The sequence below is a fragment of the Hemicordylus capensis genome, chromosome 2, assembly GCF_027244095.1.
Source record: "Hemicordylus capensis ecotype Gifberg chromosome 2, rHemCap1.1.pri, whole genome shotgun sequence".
Taxonomy (NCBI): domain Eukaryota; kingdom Metazoa; phylum Chordata; class Lepidosauria; order Squamata; family Cordylidae; genus Hemicordylus; species Hemicordylus capensis.
In genome coordinates, this window is record NC_069658.1 from 319,429,105 (window position 1) to 319,452,615 (window position 23,511).

Genomic DNA, 23,511 nt, shown 5'->3' on the forward strand with positions numbered 1-23,511 from the left:
TGCCCGACGCACGCATTTTTGGGGCCTATTGGTTACAACGGTGGGCGTGGCGTGGGGTCCAGAATGTTAGGGGCATTGAAAGGGCGAGGCGTAAGGCCTCCTCCGCCATCGGTAAGCTGGTGGTGGCTACTGGTGGGGCGGTATTGCGCCAGCCTGGGCTTCAGGCCCGTTTCCCGCAATTATACCGCCCGGATGGGGTACATCTTTCGGAGGAAGGGTGTGATCTATATATTCGTAATCTCAAGAACAGGCTAGTTGAACTTTTGGATGAATATGGGGCAGGAAGGTTAAGCTAGGCTAACCTCCCTGTGTGGCAGGAACAGTGTGGGTTTGGGGGTAATTTTAGGAATTAATTTCGGTGAGCACCTTTGAATAATTAACAGGTTGATTGGTCAATCGCTCCCTTGTGGTTTGTGCGGCCCAGGGAGATTTATTCACCATGAAACCAGCTTCGGGAATTCACCTGCCTTCGGGCTGCGCGGTCCGGGACGGGTGAAGACCTAGAAGTATTCAGGCCCCCTCAGGAGAGGGGGTTGGCCTTGAAGGCGGGAGATAGGTTGTACCTGCTTCTTGCCTGAGCCAAGGTGTGTCGCCCTTAAAGGTTTGGGGAAGGATGAGGTAATCTTAACCCAACCTTAGCAGACCCGCACTGTTGAGGCAAGGTGTTTAATCACCTATTGGTTGTCAGTCCGCTATGCTTATAAATAAAGTCGTGGCCCTTTCCCCAAAAAGTAAAGTCTGTGTCCGTGTCTTTTTTGGGCTGGGGTCTGGGCACAATGGCCTACATTGGCTAGACTTCTTACATTTGGTCAACTGAACCGGATCACTTTCATCTTTTCCAGGAGCAAACAAACCCTCCTCCATTCTCAAGCAGCCTATTGGCTTCTATGTACATTGATTTTTGTTTGTGAATTATCTGACTGCCACTTATTTTATTACTAAGAGTGGCTTCTATTCAACACAGGTCAGCATGAGAGATTCTGAACCATTCGCGTAGCTGCTGGTACAACACCTGTGATATTGCAAACCAGGGCTCATGCCCTACTAATTAAAATTGTGCAAATGCAATTCTGCAGTGCTATGTCCCTATTAAAAACTGCACAAATGTAGTTGTATGATGCTATGTCCATTATTTCCAATAATGGTGCACTAATTGCACAATTTTAAGCAGCAGTATACCAGCCCTGTTCTGTAATACCATGGATGTTGTGTTAGACACCTACAGCAGTGTGAGTGGTTCAAAACAACCCATGTTACTCTGTGCTATCAGCCAGATAAATACTATCAGCCAGTATTTATATACTTGGGAGGGGGGGATTCACAAAATGGCGGGGATGTGCACACACCGTCCATCGGGTAGGGGTACCTTTAAGGAGCTGGGAGGGTGCGTCTACCCCCCCCCCACACACACACACCGTGTTTCCCCTGCCAATGCTGCCACCAAAATTTCTGGCATGGGGTGGCAGCGTACCTCCTTGTCACCCTGGTCAGCATCAAACTAGAAGTACCCGGCGCGCGTGCGCACACCCTCCCAGCTCCTTAAAGGTAAACACACACACACCTCCGCTGCCAAACTGGTCCAAACGCTGGACCTCCTAGCCAGTAAGTGCACATCCGAATAAAATGGTTTACATAACAGAAGGATTGAAAACATGAGGCAGGGGGGAGAACAAGTTTTTCTAATAAGAACTAATCAGTCTACTTTCCTTTCACTGTCTACAACTGGACTAAATTTGGTTCAGATCGAGGTCCACAAGTTAGATCTCTTGCACCTCAAATGTTCCTGTGTCCACCATCTTGGATTGGGGTGAATGACATCATTACAAACTACACCATTGAGGTGTCCCTGTGTGTCAATCACTACAACTGTACCAAATTTGGTTCAAATCAGTTAGACAGTCCTCATGTTAGTGCACTTGTGCCTCAAAAGTTCACACATCCACCATCTAGGATCAGGGTGGATGACATAATCACAAACGACATCATTGGGGCATCCCTATGTGTCCATACAGCTGTAGCAAATTTGGTTCAAATTGGTTAGATTGTCCACAAATTAGACTATCCAAACCAGACCAGCTGATTCCGTGCACACCCCTAATAACATCTGGGGATCTAACATTGAGAATCCCTGCTATAGTCCAGTAACATGTGGTTGGCTCCATTTTGACATGCCTTGAAACAAAGGTATTATTGGGAATGTGTCCATTTTGAGGAACTCTAGCCACATAACACCTTGGCTAGATAGCACAGGAAAGCATTTGCAGGGCTGCTCTGCTAATGAGGTGTGGTGAAGCAGCAGCTCTCTCAGGCAGTGATTTGGCAGAGATGACAGTGGAGTGTGTGTGTGTGTGTGTGTGCGCGCGCGCGTGTGTGCAGGGGGCAGGGGAGGTACCTTGCACCTGCCTCTGCCAGTCTCTTCACCAGAGGCATATCTAGGGGAAATAGCGCCTAGGGCAAACACTGAAATTGTGCTCCCTGTCCAAGCATCTGACACCCATCTTTCAGATAACTTTACCATAATATCAGCTGAAAAATACAAGTCAGGCTTGTTAATCTTTTAATATTTCAAAAGCAATTTAGCAGTGGACTTAGCCAGACAAAAATATGCTGGAAAACCACACATTTCAGTATGCTGGGGCTCATGAAATACCCAAATACTATGTGGAGATGTACTTGGAAAACTAAACAGAAGTGCCTGTCTAATTCTTTACTATGCATTGTAGCATCACCATTACATAAGTTTTAAAAATCAATGGAGAATTTGACTTTTCCCAGATACTCTGTAAATAATTAAAGGATATGCAGAGTAAACTGTGTCACTGCTTGGAATATATTCTAGTCTTTCAGAAAGACAGTTAAAATGAGAGAAAGAGAGCAAGAAACTCCCAGTGGGCCTTAATACTAAGGGTTTCACACTGATTCAAAGACAAACTCACCATTAATAGCCATATTAGCAAGACATCACATTTAACTCACTTATCACAAGAAGCAAAGTAAGAGCAAATGAATACAATCCTAGCTCTTAAGCGTCAGCTCAGTATTCACAAGCCCTGATTCTCTGTACATAGTGCCAATCTGAATATGTGTACAGTGTCTTATATATTATTATTATTATTATTATTATTATTATTATTACCCGTAGCCCCTTTGGGGGGCTTCCTAAAGGCTGGAGGGTTTGCAAAGATTCCCCCTCACCCCGCTGGCCTCTAGGGCCTCGCAGGGACCATTTGAGCATGTGCAGTGGTCGTTTTTAAAAATAATCTTTTTTTAAAGGCCACTGAAAACAAAATGGCCACTGCACATGCTCAAATGGCCTCTGCAAAGCCTGGCATGACCTAGAGCCTCACAGAGGCCATTTGAGCATGCACGGTGGCCATTTTGTTTTTGGCAGCCATTTTTTTTAAAAAAAATAATTTTACAAAATGGCGCCCCCCTTCAAGTGGTGCCCGGGGCACGTGCCCTGCCTGACCTGCCCCTAGATACGCCCCTGCTCTTCACTGAACCTTTAGCTGCTACCTTGCTCCTATTCTTTTTGGCAGTGGCAGGAGTGCCATCGCTGCATCTTCTTCTACTTCCTGCCTTCTCAAAAGGCTGATAGTGGGGAATGGAGCTGAAGGAAGTGGGAAAGAGTAGAGTCATGGTTTCACAACCCTGAAAAATAGGATGAGAGTGGAAGAAGAGAAGCAGTGGCGCTGGTGCAGCTGTCACTGCCAATTAAGAGGAGTTTCTGGAGAGTTTGCCTAGGGCCTAGGACAATGTTCTTCACTGCTAGGCCTGGGGGATAGTAGTAATCACCCAGGATGACCAGGAGACAAATCGGAGCTGTGGGGCCTCCATCGCACACCCCAATGCCCAAGCCACGCCCCCTGTGTCTGATATCAGACTCAAGGGGCTGGGCAACCTAACCATTCCCTCACAAGCCTTCCCCTCCGCTGGCTCACCTTCTGTGCAGAGCAGGAGGTTGGCCAGCAGCAGCACCGGCTTGACAGCATGGAGCCAGGCTAGGTGTGGGGCTGCCAGGGGTCACTGTCATCCGCTGGGGCAGCGGCAGAGGATTGGAGCTGAGCAGCATGGCTGCGGTGGCCAGGAGCGTTGAGGGTGGCAAGGGGCAGTCCACTGCCTGGGAGGAGGAAGCAAGTGGGGAGGGAGGAGAAAGGAAGCCCAGCCCCAGAGTGCTTCTTCTCTTCCCAACACGCTCAGAAAGAGTGCATGCACCCCAGCTGCAGGACACCCTTGTCCAATGGACCCTACACCCATGCTTGGGGGCCTCTCAAATCCCATGGGCCCAAGTGCAATCGTCCCCCCTTGTCCAATGGAAGCTATGACCCTGTGATCACCATCAGTCCTAAGTGCAGTTCCCTGACTGATTGTTTGTTGTGCCTGTGTGAAATTTTAGCCAAAGTTGAATACTCCGCACAGTCCCCCAGCACCATGCAGAGATGACAAGTACTATGTTTTGACCTTATGGTGGTAAACAGAACCCTCTTCAGCCTCTGCATCATGTTGGAAAGTGTGCTGTGAACTGTAGTCCTTCCCAGTGCTTTTCTAATAGAGTTTTTAAGGGACGACTCCCTCTCTCTTAAAGGACCCTCCCAGCACTGACAGAAGCACGGTGGGAAATGGCTCTCAACTGAAGTGTTTTGTTTGTTTGTTTGTTTTGCAAGGTAGCTCTGGCTCCTCACTAGACAGACCTGGGAGGTCATCTAGAGCACCAGTTCTTGCGGGGGGCACCACAGCTCTTGGGGCAGAAGTCGTGGACACCACCTCCTAGCTGGTGTCTGCCTTGCTTTCCTCCTCGCCGCTCAGCATGCATTGTCCCCACCCCCTTCCTGCCTCACTCCACTCTGTCATGATTGCAGCTGCTAAGGCAGGAGCTTCCAACGTGGTTTCTCAAGTGCCCAGATCCAAAACAGGAAGTATGTGGTACATGGAATGGTTGGCTTGGCTGTGGTTGGGCCTGGTTGGTCATAGAGGGAAGTTCCTTGCAGGGCTATTAAAAGCTACCTCTCAGAGAAACAGAGTTTGATTGGCCCTAAGGATTGGCTGGCCCTAAGAGTTTGGTTAACCCTAAGGCCTGCACTGCTGAAGGGAGGGAAGCAGCAGAAATGGAGGCAGAGTGGGTGTCAAGTGGGCTATGAGCTCTTTGTTGGAATTCCAGTGTATCAACCTTTTGCACCAAATACCCTAATGACCACTAGGGCCACTGGGAGTAGAGATAGTGAGTAAGGGTCTCCCTAGCTGTTCTACCTGTCTCTACTCTATGACCCCTGATATGACTCTTCAGGTATTTCTTGTGAGAGTCAGAATCCCTTCCTTTCCTCTTAGACAGCAGATAGAAACATTAGGGATGTGCACGAATCATTTTTTAATTCAATTTCTGCCCAAATTGAATCACCCATGATTGTTTTGTATCCAAATCTACTCTCCCACAAATCACCCCAGATACGATTTGTATTTGATTTGATTTGATTTGGATCGATTTGGACCACTTAACAAGGCCCTAGGGGCACCAAATTTGGGTGGTGGATAGGTCCCCATGGGTGCCAACTACCACCCAAATATCAGGGTGGTGGGGCACTTGGTTGATTATTAATGAATTGTTTTAGTTTTTAATGATTTTGTATATTTCCTCCATAGGAAATAATGGGGATTTGAAGTTGCCCTATCCTAACCCTAATATAAATCTCCAGGTTTCATTTTTTAAAAAAAAATCTAAGCTCTAGCCCTTCTAGAAGTGAAGTTATGGAGCAAAATGTGTGGTCATTTATTTTTGAAGTGTTTTGATTCTTTGGTGTATAATAACTTTTCCTCATAATGAATCCCTATGAGGATTCATTATACACCTTTGTTTCTTCTGTTCATTTTGACTATCATTGGACAGTGCCAACTGTCAATTGCCATGTGTCAACTACACCCACCCCACCACCCCACACACACTGAGGTACTCAGGTTTTTTGTTTTTTTAGGATTTTTTGAACTGTTTAGATTCTTTGGTGTCTTTATTACACACCTTCATTTCTTTTGTTCATTTTGACCCCACTGCTTTGCAAGTGGGGGTGGTGAATTAGTGGCATCCCATGTTCCAGCTACCCACCCACCCCCAACCCATAAGCCACTGAGTACTCAGTTTATATTTTAGGAATTTTTGAGGTGTTTAGACTCTTTGGTGTGTAATGAATCCTCATAGGGATTCATTATGAGGAAAAGTTATTAGACACCAAAGAGCCTAAACACTTGAAAAAAAGTCTTAGAACATAAACTGAGTAGTACCCCACTGTCTTGCGGGTGGGAGTGGGGCGTTGTTGGCACATGGTAGTTGACAGTTGACACTGTTCAAAAGACAGAAAAAATGAAGGTGTGTAATGAATCCTCATAGGGATTCATTGAGGAAAAGTTATGATACACCAAATAATCCAAACACTTGAAAAATAGTGACCATACATTTTGCTCCATAACTCCACTTCTACAAGGGCTAGAGCTTAGCTTTTTTTAAAAATGAAAGCTGGGAAACTGGGGAAATTAAGAGGAGGGATCCAAATCTTGAATCGATCTGAATTGAATCAGGTGTGATTCGATTTGGACCCGAATCTAGCCAATGGACCAGAGGGGTGATTTATTTTGTCTCCAAATTACCTGAATCAGCTAGATTCGGGTACAAATTGATTTGTACCCGAAGTGATTTGCACATCCCTAGGAAACATCTCTCTCTCCCTACCTATTCATTATGTAGTTCTATAGATTAGGATTAGGTCTTTGCTATCCAAAGTGTACTTCACCAATAAATAGTTCTACAAGAATCTCCATGTGTTTTTTCTCCCGTCTGTGGCTTCCAGCGGCACCTGGTGGGTCACTGTGCGAAATAGGATGCTGGACTTGATGGGCCTTGGGCCTGATCCAGAAGGGCTGTTCTTATGTTCTTATGTTTCTAAATAGTTGCAACAACTAAACTCTTCAAACTACTCTGTAACTGGCATGGGTAGCTTCTTTAGTGCTCTGCTAATGAACTGGGGGATAAAAAAAATTACAACCCTCAACACTCCTCAACTCTTTTCTCTTTCCCACTATATCACCAAATCAGCGTGAGCTAGTCATTTGTTTGTTATTCATGCAGGCTGGTCATTTGGCCAGGTGAATGAGCAGCCTGTGCAGCTCAAGTTAAAGCCAAGGCTCTGTACTTTTCAGTTGGAGTGGAGGACTCAAAGTCAAACCAAGAACCCTAGGGCCAGCCTTGTTGCCCAAGAGGCCCCTGCTTGAAAAACAGCGACAATCACTGCCCTAGGCGGTTGTGGGGAAGATAGCTTGGGGAAAATGGCACGGAGCAAATGCTGCATGCTGTGGATAGTGGGAAATTGGTACATACCGTGGGGCATCTTGTGTCTGGGGACAGGGCTTGTGCATTTGCCTAATAAATATTGAATTTTTCTGTTTTATGATCCCATTTTTGCCAGTTTCTCTCTTTTTAATGTCATATAATATCTGACTTCCTATAATTCAATTTTTTAGCCTACTTTCCAGAAGGCTTATTTGATCACCTGGCATTCCATCTATGTCCTTCCCACCGCCTCTTATAAACTTTATATGCCTGGACCAATATGTACCAAACTGGATACAGTTGTAGGGAGACCTCAATGGCGCCATTTGTGATGATTTCATCCACTCTGATGAAAGATGGCACATGTGAATGTTTGAGGTGCAAGTGGTCTAACTTGTGAACTGCCCAACCAATTTGAACCAAATTTGCTACAGGTGTAGGGACACAGAGGGATGGCTCAAGGGCATAGTTTGTAATGGTGTCATCCACCCTGATTCAAGATGGCAGGCATGTGAACATTTGAGTGGTACCCAGGACTTTGTATGAGATGTCAGGGTTGGGGAATAGTGATCATAGTATGATCCAATTCAGCTTATATGTGAGTGGAGCACTGCCAAGGAAGTCCAACACACATGTGTTAGACATCAGAAGAGGAAACTTCTCAAAAATCAGGGGACTGGTAAAAAGGAAGCTGAAAGGGAATGTCAGGAAGGTCAAATGACTCTAGAAAGCATGGAACTTATGTAAAACCACAATAGAATGTATACCAAGGAGGAGGAAAGGCACCACCAAATTCAGGAGAATGCCAGCATGGCTAATAAGTAGAGTCAGGGAAGCTATATAAGGGGGAGAAACTTCCTTCAGAAAATGGAAGTCCTGCCCAAATTAAGAGAACAGAAAGGAGCATAAACTCTGACTGGTAACCTCCAGGCTTGACTATTGCAATGCACTCTACATAGGGCTGCTTTTGTACGTAGTTTGGAAATGTCACCTAGTTAGAAATGCACCAGCCAGGTTGCTTTTCGGGGTGACCCAGAGAGACCATATTATGCTTGTACTTAAACAGCTGCATTGGCTGCCGATATATTTACAGGCAAAGTACAATGTGCTGGTGGTTACCTTTAAAGCCCTGAATGGCTTAGGTTCGGGTTACCTGAGAGTGTGCCTTTCTTTACAAGATCCTCACCACTCATTAAGATCATCAGGAGGGGTCTGTCTTTGAGTGCCACCAGTTCATCTGGTGGTGACTTGGAATCAGGCCTTTTTATCAACCTTTGATTGTATAACATGCTCTGCGTGGGCATGAGAGGCTTATCTTCTTTAGAGGCCTTCAAGAGAGCCTTAAAGACCCATCTTTTTAGCCGGGCTTTTAATGATATCCAGTTAAAAACATGTAGACCAGATTAAAATTAATTGTTGTATGTGTTTTATTATTGTAGTGTAAACCACTCTGAGCCACCTTAGGAAGGGTGGTATATAAACTGAATAATAAATAACCAATCAATATATAGAATTCTCTGCCATAGGATGTAGTGATGGCCACTAGCTTGGATGACTTTATACGGGGCTTAGACAAATTAATGAAGAACAGTTCTATCAATGGTTACTGGCCTTGATTACTAAAGGCTACCTCCAGGCTCAGAGGCACGATGCCTCTAAATACCGGTTGCAGGGGATCAACAGCAAGAGAGAGGGCATGCCCTCACCTCTTGCATGTGGGTTTGTCAGAGGCATCTGGTGGGCCACTAGGACTGCTCAGCCTTTTTGCGGGGAGGGCTTTGCCACTTTACCCTCCAGGAATCTTATATGGGTCTGATTATCTAGACCCATTTCAAACTGGTTTTCGGGCAGGCTATGGGGTGGAGACTGCCTTGGTCAGCCTGATGGATGATCTTAAATTGGGAATTGACAGAGGGTGTGTGACTCTGTTGGTCCTTTTGGAACTCTCGGTGGCTTTCAATACTATTGGCCATAGTATCCTTCTGTAATATTTGAGGGGATTAGGGGTAGGAGGCACTATTTTGCAGTGATTCCACTCCTGCCTCACAGGAAGATTCCATATGGTGTCTCCTGAAGACTGTTGTTCTTCAAAATCTGAACATTCGTATGGTGACCCTCAGGGCTCTGTACTGTCTTCAATATTGTTTAACATCTACATGAAACCACTGGGAGAGATCATCAGGAGATTTGGTGCAGGGTGTTATCAATATGCTGATGACACCCAAATCTATTTCTCCATGTTGACATCACTAGGAGAAGGCATAACCTCCCTGGATGGAGGCAGTAATGGGCTGGATGAGGGATAACAAACTGAGGCTGAATCCAGATAAGACGGAGGTACTTCTTGTGTGGGATTGAAACTCAGGAGATTATTTTGATCTGCCACTTCTGGATGGGGTCACGTTCCCCTGGAAGGAACAGGTGCGCAGTCTGGGGGTGTTCTGGATCCAAACCTCTCCCTGGTGTCCCAGGTTGAGGCAGTGGCCAGAGGTGCTTTTCATCAGCTTTGGCCAATACGCCAGCTGCGTCTGTTTCTTGAGATGAACAACCTCAAAACAGTGGTACATCTGCTTGTAACCTCGAGGCTGGATTACTGCAATGCGCTATATGTGGGGCTTCCTTTGTACATAGCTGCACTTGGTTCAGAATGCGGCAGCTAGGTTGGTTTCTGAGTCATCAAGGAGAGACCATATTACTCCTGTGTTAAAGGAATTGCACTGGCTGCCAATACGTTTCTGGCAAAATACAAGGTGCTGGTCATTACCTATAAAGCCCTAAACAGTTTAGGCCCTGGGTATTTAAGAGAACGTCTTCGTCGCTATGAGCCCCACTGCCTGCTAAGATCATCTGGAGAGGTTCGCCTGCAGCTGCCTCCAACTCATTTGGCAGCTACTCGGGAACGGGTCTTCTCCGTTGCAGCCCCTGGACTTTGGAATGCGCTCCCTGTTGAAATAAGAGCCTCCCCATCTCTGGCAACTTTTAAAATGGTACTGAAGACACATTTATTCACCCAGGCTTTTAATTAGAAGTATAGTTTCAAATTTTAATACTGGGTTTAAAATATTTTTAATCTTTTAAATGATTTTAATTGTTAACTGATTTAATGTGTTAAATGATTTTAATTGTAAACTGCCCAGAGATGAAAGTTTTGGGCAGTATAGAAATATTATAAATAAATAAATAAATAAATAAATAAATAAATAAATAAATATGGAGAGTAGGTTTTCACACATCAAAATAGTGGGTGGTGGCAGCCTACTCTGAATCCCTTATTGTCAAGGATTCGATCCCAGTGAACTCCCTCCTCCTCATCTGGCTGGGGTCGGAGTCATGACAGAGGCCTATATCAAATTGCACCCTAGTTTTGTCTAAGGGGATTGCCTAGATTGCTTGGTTACACATTTTCTTGAGGAGGGCTTTATGCCCAGTTTGGCAAAGCACAACCTTGGCGGGAACAGACAGGGTCCCCACATTAAGAGCAGTTCTTCTCCACAACTTGTGTTTCTTTAAGGACATTCAAGCGGTTGTTACAACTTCGTGGTGATCACTATGAAGAGAGAGTCCTTGCTGGCAGATGAAATAAAGGAATAGGCTTGGACTACATGCTTTACTCCTGGGCAGAGAAAACTTGGGAGTATTAAGGCAGTAAAAAGATAGCGGTAAAAACCTGTTATGCCCTCGGTAGTATTTTCTGATGAGTATTCCATAGTACTTACCTCCCATGGAAGTAATTGTCCTAATAAATTCCTTTGCTTCTGTAACATTCTCAGGAGTGGCTTTAATTAACCCATCTTTCCATGGGGTAACATCACTTTCAAATAGTATTAAATTAAAGTGATCATCTTCCTTTAAATCTTCGACTATTTTTAGTAGTGCTTCTTTGGTCTAAAATGAAAAAAGCATAGGCTCAAGCTAATGAAGTCTGGGTAAATTGAGGGAGGGGGGAGAAAAACAGGCTGATTCTACATTGTTACTGTGCTCTGAAGTCATTATTGGCTGAAGAAATACCAGGATGAGGAGATGACAATAGGGATGTGCACGGTGTTGGAAGTGAAGGACTATGTGCTGTCTCTATGACATAGGAGGACAGACTAGTGAGTCAGAGGGCTAGAGGGTCAAGACATTGGTCACCCCTTATCTACTGCTCTGACACTATCCCTTTGGAATGTAGATTGCTACTCTCAGGGACACTTCCTTCCTGCCTGCCTTGTCACTTCCTCTTTCCCTTCCCTTCCTTCCTCCTTGCATCATACAAGCTCCTTTCCCCTGCTTCATGTGTGCAGAGATGCAGAATCCATCTGCATCCAGCTAGCTAGCTAGATTAGAGATCCTAACTCCTCACTTTCCTATCTAGAATAGAGTTCTCTAATAAATACCACTTGTATTGATCTGAAACTATGAACTGGCTCCAAGAGTTACTTTACTCTCAGCATATACACATGCCTAACTAAATTCCACTGTGTTGTGCCTCTGTGCACTCTGCTATAATGATACAGGGTTTCTCTTACCAGAGAGAATTCCCAAGACACCGAACGGGCGGGGGCCAGTTCGATGGCAGTGGGGGATACATTTGAGGACAGAGGAGGGTGCACTTACCCACCCACTCACCCACGCCGCCATGTTTCCCCTGCCAGCGCTCACTGAAAAACCAGTCCGGTGAGGCAGCAGCGTACCTCCCTGCTGCCCCATCCACTCCTTGGACAGCAAGGAGTGTGTGCACGCACATCACACTCGCACATGCTCCTTCCTGTCACTTCCTGTCCAAGGAGCAGGTGGGGTGGCAGGGAGGTATGCTGCCGTCCCACCGGACCAGTTGTTCAGTGAGCGCCAGCAGGGAAAACATGTCTGGGGGAGGGGGAGTGCAACCTCCCCTGCCCTTAAAGCTATCTGCCCCCACCATCTCCCTTCGAACGGCCCGGCGTTTGAACCTGTTTGGAGGCTCGTAAAAGGGCCTCCAAACAGGTCCGTGCACATCCCTAGATGACAATGGGGGAATATCCCCCTTGCAGCTGTGGAAGACACAGGCCAGGTGCAGGGATCGTGCTTTTTCATCTCCTAAGTGTAGGAGACTGATAGTGTCCTGCAGGTTCACATGCTCCTTCCCATTCATACCTCCTCACCTCATTCCCCCACTCACTTTAAATTTTGACACTTTTTGGTTGCTATGCCTGCACGGGCCTGTCCACTGACTCAAACCACAGTTTGCAAGTTACTTGATGGGAAGAGCTCCAGCCTGCTATCTCACATAGCATGAACAGTCTCATCTTTTGAAGAAAGAGAAAAGCCTCCCCCAGCAAGCCTGCTATGTGAGCTAGCAGTCTAGACAACTTGACATGGAGCTACATGTAACTACAAATGTTTTCTGGTTAAGGGTCATTGTCAAACATATGTAAAGTGGGATGATTTGAAGTGGAAAGGTTGTGGGGAGTGCGTCTCCCTTGGTCAGTTTTATCATTTACAGCCCCTTCCCTATCCACTTTTCTCCCAGGCAGACTAAGAAGTGAGCTTGAAAATAGCTCTATCCAGATGGCATATAAAAAGACAATCCTGTATACAAGAACAGCATCCAAAATGAGTCCAGAAGTTCCACCCTCAGCACGTCACTCACCCCACTGCCTGTGTTCTTCACGACTGAAGAGGCAAATGCTGTAATCCTGATGGTTGTTTCTATGATCACAAAACAGGGATGCCTCTTCAGACGAATGCCATAACCATGAAGAGCACAGGCAGCAGGCTGAGTGATGTGATAGTGTCTTCCAGCCCCACTTTGGATGCTGTGTACAGAGTATCTTTTTTGTATAATCTGATTAGGGCTAATGTATTTACTGATTGCATTTATATACCTCCTTTCTGCCTTGACCAAAGCTGCCCAGGTCATTTACTTTCAAATGCACAAACACATAACAGAAAATTTAAAAAGCTGTGTTCCTTCAGGCCACTGATGGCCTTTTTAGGAGCTGGGAACAAGAGTTTCCTGGCCACTTCCTTTCTTGCCTTTCCTCATGGCACACAGGTCTTTCAATAACCTCTGGGAGCTACAACAATCCTCACAGGCCAGGGCTGGTCTCTAGGAGCTGATGGTATGAGCAACCTGGCCTGGAAGCCTCTTCTGCCTTGCCCTCAGGACATCCAGGCCAAGTATGGAAGGGAGCTGGGGAGGGGTGAAACCCAGTTGGTGGGGGAGAAGGAGAGAGGGGAAGGGTTACATATTGCCCCTCTGCTCTTATCCTTGCTTGGCAGAACCCTGTCTTTGAAGACATGAGTCTCTTGCTGTCATGCATAGTTCTACCTAGGACAAAAAGCTAGCCTGGAACCCTTCTCACTTTCATAAGTTGCCATGAGCAGGAAGGGTTTTTTTGTTTTTTGTGTTTTTTTGCCATGAGGTGAAAACTTGCAAACCAGCAATCCACACCTGTGCTCAAGTGTTATAGTCCCTGAAGGACCATAGCATACTTTTGCTGAATATAGAACCATCCCAGCTCAGAGTATAAGCTTATAGAGAAATGGCTCTCTTCTGCACCACAATTAGCCTTCTAAATTATCACTAGAGTTGGTTTTATAGTTCAATTACCTGTTCAATTTTCCGTCCTGACATGGAGCCACTGACATCTATTACAAAGACAATATCTTTAGGAAAATGTGCAAGATCTTTTGGTGCAAAAAAGTGTACAAAGTATCCATTGACAATCTGAAAAACAGAGGTAAGATGTGTAAATAGGATGCTTACAAGCTTTATCTGCTGGAATATCAATTCAGATGGCAAATAATTGAATTTACCTGTAAGCTACTAGAAGAATCTCTGTTCACATCATACTTTATGACAAAATCTCCTTGCAGCAAAGAGTTTGTACAATTATCACAGGTTCGTTGTTGATCAATAGTGGGACTGAATGACACATGGCCCTTAAAGAATAAGAATGCTTCAACTTAGATTTTAGTAAGTGAAAGAAGGTAGATCATTTAGGAGAGTTCATTCAGAAGACCTCAGTTCCCTGATAGCATTATTTTCCCTATGTAAATCACTTTGAAAACATTTTTATTGAAAAGCAGTGCGTAGATACTCTTAATGATAATAATGGCCAACATCCATCACAGTGCTACATGTCTGTAATAATGTGCGGCTGTGGTAACTTTGAAAAGCAGTGTTGGAGACAGAGCTGAAGAAAACAGGCATTTGTACAAGCAGGACTTCTGCAGATGTTGCTATTGGCCTGAATGAGGAAACCTGCAGGAGCACTCCTTGTGCATCTGCCCATTTTGCACAGCTCTGTTGCTGCCTTTGAAAGCACAGTATTATGGACACATAATGCTGCGTTGGATGTTGACTAGTAATAACTTCTGGTGCAAGTCCTGCTAACTTTTTGTGCAAGTCCTGCTAACTGGGAAAAGATTGGCACCTTTTAAGTGGTGGCTCCTTATATTTATCAGGGGCATAGTAACTATCCCTAGTACAAAATAGTATTGCTGGTGTGTGTGTGTGTGTGTGTGTGTGTGTGTGTGTGTGTGTGTGTGTGTAAATCTTGTGAGCCTCTTTGGCACAGTTGACCCTTATTTTCATTTGTTGCATGTAAGCTGCATTGAGAACTTTTTTGTTGGAAAGTGGTATATAAATATTTTCCATTACCACCACTACATATGAAATTAGCTTGAGATTATTTTAATGAAAAGCGGTATAAAAATGTAACAATAAATAAATAAATATTGCGATTGTAAACCTAAAAATGACTTACAGTTTGAGAACTTGTCTTTGAATAGTCAAGATAATATGGGCATAAAATTTGCAATCCTGTGTACACTTACTTGGGAGTAAGCCCCATTGAGCTCAGTGGGACTTACTTTCAAGTAACCATGCATAAGATTGTGCTGTCAGACATCTGATACCATAGAATTTTAATTGCCTTGTGGGTAGTCTACTCTTACTTCTCCCTCACTGTATCCTCCAGGGGGTGATTTGATACCTTCATCCCCTCAAAGCAAAACACTGAGCTAAAATTCCTAACATGTATTTGAGAAGGGCAAACTGAGGCACCATTAGGCAATGAGCTGGGGGCCAGGTCCATGTGCTCACTCTCTTAGAGGGCCCCAGGATTTTCCCCAAGGGTAAAGAGAGCCCCTTTTCCCAGAATGGATTAGCCTAAAGTTCTGAAACTTCGCACAGATGTAGGACAGGTTAGCAGGACTATGCATGTTTGTTTTGAAGCCAGTCAATCTTTATTTTTATTTTATTTTATTTTAAAAACTTCCAAAAAGTCCTATAAGTGACTTGTTTCATGGAAAAAATTACAAAAACATCCAGAACTGAAGCTACCCACTTGGACTATCATTCCATCCCCATGTGAAAGAATCTGTCCTTTCTTTTCACAAAAAAGAGAAACATGCTCCCGCTTTTGCCCAACCCTTTAAATTTCCAGAATGGCTGGGTTTATAGTTCTGAATGTGGGCACACATGTAGCCCAAGATGGCAGGACTCTGTGTATTTTTTATTTCAAGGAAATTGATAAATTCTATGATTTTTAACAATTGTTTCCCTACTGCAGTAAAGCTGCCAGAAAGAGTTATCTCTATCCAAAGAGTACTTCAAACTTAGTAAAAGTGGAACTGTTACATCTGAATATAAGTTTGGATGGGGTATAAATTTAATAAATATAATAATAATAACAACAACAACAACCCCGCAAAAAACTATCCATGAGGCACAACCTTGGCGTGGTTGTGGGGCTTGCGTGCTCTGATGAAGGTGAGAGCTATGCCAGAGGTCCAACCATACTGGACAGGTCTCACCAGAGGAGCCAGACAAAGAGTGCCTCTCCCATCAACAATATGGTGAGACGTAACTTTAATAAATCTATACCGGATCGGTCGTCGCCCAGGTCAAGAAGGAAGTCCCTGGAGTCCCTGGACATCTGGTGGCAAGTGGGCAACAGGACTCAGGATCTTCAGTTGAGCAACCAGGGCTGAAGACAGCAAGGTTACTGGAAGAAACGTCGCTTAACCGAAATATATATATGAAAAATGCCAACAAGGAAATAATGATCTGCTATTACAAGTCTAGTCCGACTAGAAGAGGTTATTTTAAAAGAATGTACCAAATTTGGAAAGAGAAGCATCCAGACACAGAAATAACAGAACAAAGGCTAGCAGACCAGAGAAGATTCATAATAAGAAATAAAGTATTCACAGAGGTGAGCTGGAAGAACTGCAAAGAGCAACACAGGCTCAAGATATGGAAGAAGAATTACCACCAACTGAAGCAGTTGCTCAGGCGCAGGTGGAGGAGGTGTTGGAAATAGAGGATACCACTGTTGCTGAACTGTTTCAAAATCAAAACCAGGCAACCTCCCCTTTGCCTTCACCTCAAAAACCCGAATGCCATTTAACAAAAAAACAACAAGAACTAAAGCAAAAAATAACTGAGCACATGAACCAAACAACCAACAGGGTTCGACTTCCAGCTATAAAAACAGTTGCCAAAAAACAACTTGCTCAGGTATTAAAAGATGTCAATGCTGCACTTGCAGAAATAACAACCAATAATTTGCAAGAAACAAACCAGCTAATGTACAGTGCAGCAACAATAACAACACAAGAGCTCGGATATAAGATCAATGGACCTGTAAAAAAAGAAAGTAGAACATCACCTAAATGGACGATTAGATGAGAAAATAAAATCTCCAGGCTCAGATCAGATGCTAGTAAATTGAAAGATATGGAAGACAAGAAGCTAAAGAATGAAAACACCAAACAGTATCTGATCCAAAAATACTAACTAGATTCAAGGAGAATTAGAGAAGTCCTGGAAATAATAAAGCAGCAAATAACAGCAGTGTCAAAGAAGATTAGCAGATACAAAGCCAGAATTACACAACACAGGCAGAATCTCCAATTCCAGTCGAATCAGAGACGTTTCTACCAAAGCATAGAAGGAGAAACTGCAAGAAACCTAGAAACACCAAATAAAGAAGAAACAGTGCAATTCTGGGGGAAATTATGGGACAATCAAATGGATTATAATAAAAGCAGGCTTGGTGAAAGAGGTCAAAAAATGTAACCAACAAATGCAAGATCTAATAATAACACCAGAATTAATAAGTGAAAGAGCAAAGAAAATTAAAAATTGGACTGCGCCAGGCGACAATGAACTGCATGGCTTTTGGCTTAAACACCTGACAAGCCTTCATAAACAACTATCAAAACAGTTCAATCACATTTTGCAAGGAGGTGATATTGAACAATGGCTAACAACTGGGAAAACTCATCTCATCATGAAAGACCCAGCAAAAGATGCAGTTCCAAGTAATTATAGACCGATAACCTGTCTGCCAACCAAATCCTCAAGTCCAAACTCAATGGTGGGAACACCATACACGCCATAAACACCTGGGCTATACCTGTTTTCAGATACAGTGCAGGAATAATAGACTGGACCCAGGCAGAGCTAGAGACGCTAGATCGTAAGACCAGGAAAATCATGACCATCAATCATGCTCTGCACCCCCGCAGGGATGTCGATAGGCTATACCTCCCTCGCAGCTCAGGTGGAAGAGGAATGCTGCAAGTCCATCAAACAGTAGAGGAGGAGAAAAGAGGCCTTGAAGAATATATCAAGGACAGTGAAGAAGATGCACTTAAAATGGTCAAGAACGAGAAACTATTCAACACCAATGAAACAAAGCAGCCTACAAGAAAGAACAAGTCAAGAACCGAGCAGAAAAATGGAAAAATAAGCCCCTGCATGGTCAATATTTGCACAATATAAGAGGAAAATCAGACATCACCAAGACCTGGCAATGGCTTAAGAATGGTTACTTGAAAGAAACAGAGGGTTTAATACTGGCTGCTCAAGAACAGGCACTAAGAACAATGCAATAAGAGCAAAAGTCAAAAAATCCACCACAAACAGCAAGTGCCGCCTTTGTAAAGAAGCAGATGAAACCGCAGACCACCTAATCAGCTGATGTAAAAAGATCACACAGACTGACTACAAACAAAGGCATGACAAGGTAGCAGTGATGATACACTGGAACATCTGCAAAAAATACAAGCTACCTGTAGCCAAAAATTGGTGGGACCATAAAATTGAAAAAGTTGTAGAAAATGAAGATGCAAAAATATTATGGGACTTCCGACTACAAACAGACAAACATCTGCCACACAATGCACCAGATATAACTGTAGTCAAGAAGAAAGAAAAACAAGTCAAAATAATTGACATAGCAATACCAGGGGATAGCAGAACAGAAGAAAAAGAAATAGAAAAAATCACCAAATACAAAGATCTACAAATTGAAATTGAAAGGCTGTGGCAGAAGAAGACCAAAATAATCCCAGTGGTCATTGGCGCCCTGGTTGCAGTTCCAAAAGACCTTGAAGAGCACCTCAACACCATAGGGGCCACGGAAATCACCATCAGCCAATTACAAATAGCAGCTTTACTGGGAACAGCCCTATATTCTGCAACAATATCTATAACAATTGACAATAAAATTCAGCCATCCCAGGTCCTTGGGAAGGACTCGATGTCTGGATAAAACAAACCAGTATAACACCTGTCTCTCTGTGTAAACAAGATAATAATAATAAAATGATTTTAGAAAATTGTAAGAGAAGAAAAACAAATCTAAGTGTTTCATGGATTGACCAGAAGAAAGCCTTCGATTCACTGCCTCACACATGGATAATAAAATGTTTAGAAACAACTGGTGTCAGCAAAAACATTCAGATATTTATTAAAAAAGCAATGAGCATGTGGAGTACACAGTTAACAATCAATGGCGAGACACTTGGACAGGTTCGCATTAGAAGAGGCATTTTCCAAGGGGACTCACTATCCCCTCTGTTGTTTGTAATCGCCATGACCCCACTTTCACAACACCATAGTGGCCACAGAAATCACCATCAGCCAGTTACAAAAAGCAGCTTTACTGGGAACAGCCTGTATTCTGCAATGATATCTACAACGACAGCAACAACATTGACAATAAAATTCAGCCATCCCAGGTCCTTGGGAAGGACTCAATGTCTAGATAAAACAAACCAGTCAATAACACCTGTCTGACTGTTTAAACAAGAAATAATAATAATAATATTTAGCCAAGAAGAAAGAAAAACAAGTTAAAATAATCGACATAGCATACCAGGGAATAGCAGGATAGAAGAAAAAGAAATAGAAAAAAATCACAAAATACAAAGATCTACAAATTGAAATTGAAAGGCTGTGGCAGAAAAAGACCAAAATAATCCCTGTGGTAATTGGCACCCTAGGTGCAATTCCAAAACAACTTGAAGAGCACCTCAACACCATAGGGGCCACAGAAATCTCCATCAGCCAATTACAAAAAGCAACTTTACTGGGAACAGCCTATATTTTGCGACGATATATATAATAACCAACAGTATTGACGATAAAATTCAGCCATCCCAGGTCCCTGGGAAGGACTTGATGTCTGGATAAAACAAACCAGTCAATAACACCTGTCTGACTGTGTAAACAAGAAATAATATATTTTTTAACAAATGCACTATGCTCAAGTTGGTTTCTGATCCAAAAGGTCTGCGTGAGAATTATTAAGCAAAGGGCATGTATTGTGGTTTTAAGTTTTTTCACCTTACAAATGCACAATATGTCCAAGTTGGTTTTGTGTTTGAATGGTGGATCAAGGGACTTGTGTTGTGTTGCAGTTGTGAATGGTCAAGAAGCTGTGTGAATCCATTTGCAGGGCTTCTCAACCTGTGGGTCCCCAGATGTAATTAGACTTCAACTCCCATAATTCCCAACCAAAGACCACTGGGGCTGGGGATTATGGGAGCTGAAGTCCAATATCTTCTGGGGACCCACACGTTGAGAAGCCCTGCATTAGGGTTTGCATAGTGGGTTGATTTTTGTCGATTTGTTGCTTGGTTTTCCACCTCACCCCTTTCAAATGCACTCTGACCCAGACCTGTGGGTTTTTGGTGAAATGTATAATGTATATATACTGAGAGGATTCTTATTTTGCATGGGGGCAGGGGTATATTGTAGAGGAATTACTTATCCTTTATAGGTAATTGAGCAGGAAGCCAACTTTAAATGAGAAACAAGAGTCTGATATTTATTACTTACTAAAATAGGCTAAGAAAACAATAAACAGGCTAACAGTCTCTTATGCAGAGAGAACCTCTCAGTTTGAATTTAAGTCAGCAAGTGAGACACAGACACACTGTGACTCCACCCTCTAGCCGGTACAGATACGTTCAAACATAGACAACCATGCCCCACCCAAAGTTAGACAATGTACATGGCAAAATCCCAATAGGTCCAGGATCCAAAATTGCCTAGCTGCATCCCTGAGGGCATAGGAGCCATCTGGAGGTGGGAATTGATGTGTAATATTCCTCCACATACTTAATCCCCAAGCACAGAAAGATCATGTTGTTTACTATTATTGAAACATCCTTCTGGTTTACAATCCTAGTGGGCAGCATTCAATTGGGTAAGCTACAAACTGTCCAGGATTGAAACCAGACTGACTCTTCTGATTCTTTTCCCCTTTGAATAAAAGGTTCTCAATGTAGTTCGTTTTCTTCAAGTTTATGAGATCATGCCTATTCTCCATGACATCTCAGAAATTATAATCAGTATTTCCAACATATGCCCAATTAAAGACTTATTCCTAAAACTCTTTCTGTGCATAACAGTGGTTTTATTTAAGCCATGTTGATTTTTAGCCCCTTACCTCACCTGCTGTTTTGCAGCTTAACATTGCTGCTCATTTTTTAAAAAATAGTGAACCAGAGAGAGTGGAGATCGTTTAATGGGCAGTTGTGGGTCTGAATCAGTCTCCCCTAAATTTAAATTAAAACCCAACACTCACTAGGATGCAAGTCAGCAAATGTAAATGCTAATGTAATGTCAGTGTAAATACTAATCTTAACAATGGCTAATCCTAACAATGTAACTTAATCTCAATCCTAAAAATCTAATTTATATTGCTTTTCTCTTAATTTAATCTACTATCCAGGGTATCTAACCTGACATATTGTAGATAAACTGAAATTTGGGGAAATGATATAATAAATATATTTTATAGAGAATAGATCGTTTTATTTTCTACATAATAGAAATATATTAGTTTCTATTAATAGTTTCTATTAACCATTTCTATTAACAAACTAATAGTTGTTTTATTGTTTTATTTTCTACATCTTCAGTGTTTTAACGTAGTGTGTAGATTTTTTTTTTTAATGATACTCTGGTGCATTATAATTCTTTCAGACTTGTCTGCATCACTATAAAGCAAAACAATAATTATTATTATTGTGGGCGAGGAAAACTACTGCTCATTATTATTTTTCAACCACCTGTCATTAGATAGTGTTCAAAATATAAAACATGGAAACCTGCCCACAGCCTTACAGTCTAAAAGGACAAACATAAAAAAAAATGAGAGAAGAAAGAAAATAAATGATAAAGGAGTTGTAGGAGGAGAGTACAAATGGGGCAAGCCTAAACTGCAAGGACCAAATAGAAAATCAGTCACAAAATGTAACTGGATATAAATAAATTTAAGCATTTTTTTAAAGGGACAGTATCAGCGCAATCCAATACATGTTTACTTTGAAGTAAGTCCCACTGGGTGACATACTGCGCAACGTTACATGTGCATTGGAATATAATGTTTGCATTCTTGTGCATGCGCAAAAATTGCAGAAATGGAAGTGTGTGACAGTGAGGACTGTATATATAATGGCCTTACTGTCTCACAACTCTGTGCAATTCTTGCATTTGCACAGCAGCACTCTGGTGCAACTATGTGAATGTTTCGTTCCAATGTATTCATAGTGCATTGTGCAGTATGTCAGCCATACTGCATTTGTGCAGTGTGTCAGCTACTGTGTTTAATAAGGCGTATTCTTAGGTAAGTGTATATAGGATTACCAACAAAAAGGATATGAAGCTATTCTGACGATCACCAGAAAGTGGAAGCCTAGCCTGCTTCCTGGTGATCGTTGGAACCACTGGGCTCACGGGAGAGCCCGGTGGTTCCAAGGCGGCTAGCCCGCCTAATTCCCCCTCCCCTTAAATGAGGTCAAGGGAGTGAGTGCTCCATTAACCTTGTTTTTTTGCTTGTGTGCCGCCGCAGCACGTGGCAGCACACGAGTAGACCCCTGACCAGGTGGCTACAAGCAGCCTCCTGGGCTCAGGGATCCCCCCAGAATGCCCCATGCACTTGCACAGGACTTCCGGGGGCCGAGCAGCCCTCGATCCCCACAGCCCCCATCGGCTCCATGACGGAGCCAATAGTCAAGTGGGCAGCTGATCTGGCCACCCAGGGCTTCGCAGTCAAATGTCTGCAGGGAAAGCGGGCTAAGCCCACTCTCCCCACAAAACACCTTAGTATGTTTGTAATTCAGACATCAAAGAATATTGTAACTCAGTAACATCTCAAGAATATTGTAATTCAGTTACATTTCAAGCCTATTTCAATCCCAATTGGTTTCAATTGTACCTCCAAATAAGTGTGTTCTTATTTTCCTATTAGACTGAACAGACATACCTTTTTTCCTGAAAAAGACTTTTTTACAACTGGTAATAATTCATTGTCGATAAATGTTCCCTCTGCTTCAAGACTGCTGATACCTTGGGGCTCAAATATGTCTGCCTCAATCTGGAATGTTAATTGAAATTATTCTGACACTGACAAGACAAGATCACAATAATACAAAATAGGTCAATAGGATCAGAAGCAGACATGTGCATATTTAAACAGAGAATCACTTTGGTAACAGTTTTATAACTTGTCACAGAATTAATTTCAGAGGCAAGTCTGAGTGTCACTAGACAAACTCCAGAACTCACAGAAACTTTAGAAATGGCCCTGATTCTGGCTGCGGATAGGCATGGAATACTCAAGTGCAAATACCCACAAGTACTCACACTAATGTTTCAATCAAGGCATTATACTTTGAATGATGAAAGAGACAAAATATTCTAGTTGGCACTAAAAAATTTTAAAAGGCATTTTTTCTAAAATTGTAGTTAACTCTAGTAAATACCATCACAGCTTTTTCACATGTTCCCTTCCCAACTTTGCCAATGAGTATTTCAACAATTGCTTTTCCATCTCATAACATGCACAGCATTTCACAGTACAAGCTGCATTTAGAAAATGGTTTAATACAGCAAGGGAGCACTACCACTAGGTACAACTGTTGAATGCCTT

At 43.0% G+C, this 23,511-nt stretch overlaps 1 protein-coding gene across 1 annotated transcript in view; it reads right to left on the bottom strand.

The window, feature by feature from the left end:
* LOC128345217 (inter-alpha-trypsin inhibitor heavy chain H3-like) overlaps positions 1-23,511 on the bottom strand; it is a 67,208-nt gene that overhangs the window by 30,795 nt on the left and 12,902 nt on the right. The window contains exons 6-9 of the mRNA XM_053296825.1: positions 22,846-22,956; positions 14,090-14,215; positions 13,884-14,000; positions 11,029-11,197 (exon numbers count right to left, since the gene is read on the bottom strand). Of these exons, the coding sequence (XP_053152800.1) occupies positions 11,029-11,197; positions 13,884-14,000; positions 14,090-14,215; positions 22,846-22,956 (523 nt within the window). The remainder of the gene's footprint in view (positions 1-11,028; positions 11,198-13,883; positions 14,001-14,089; positions 14,216-22,845; positions 22,957-23,511) is intronic.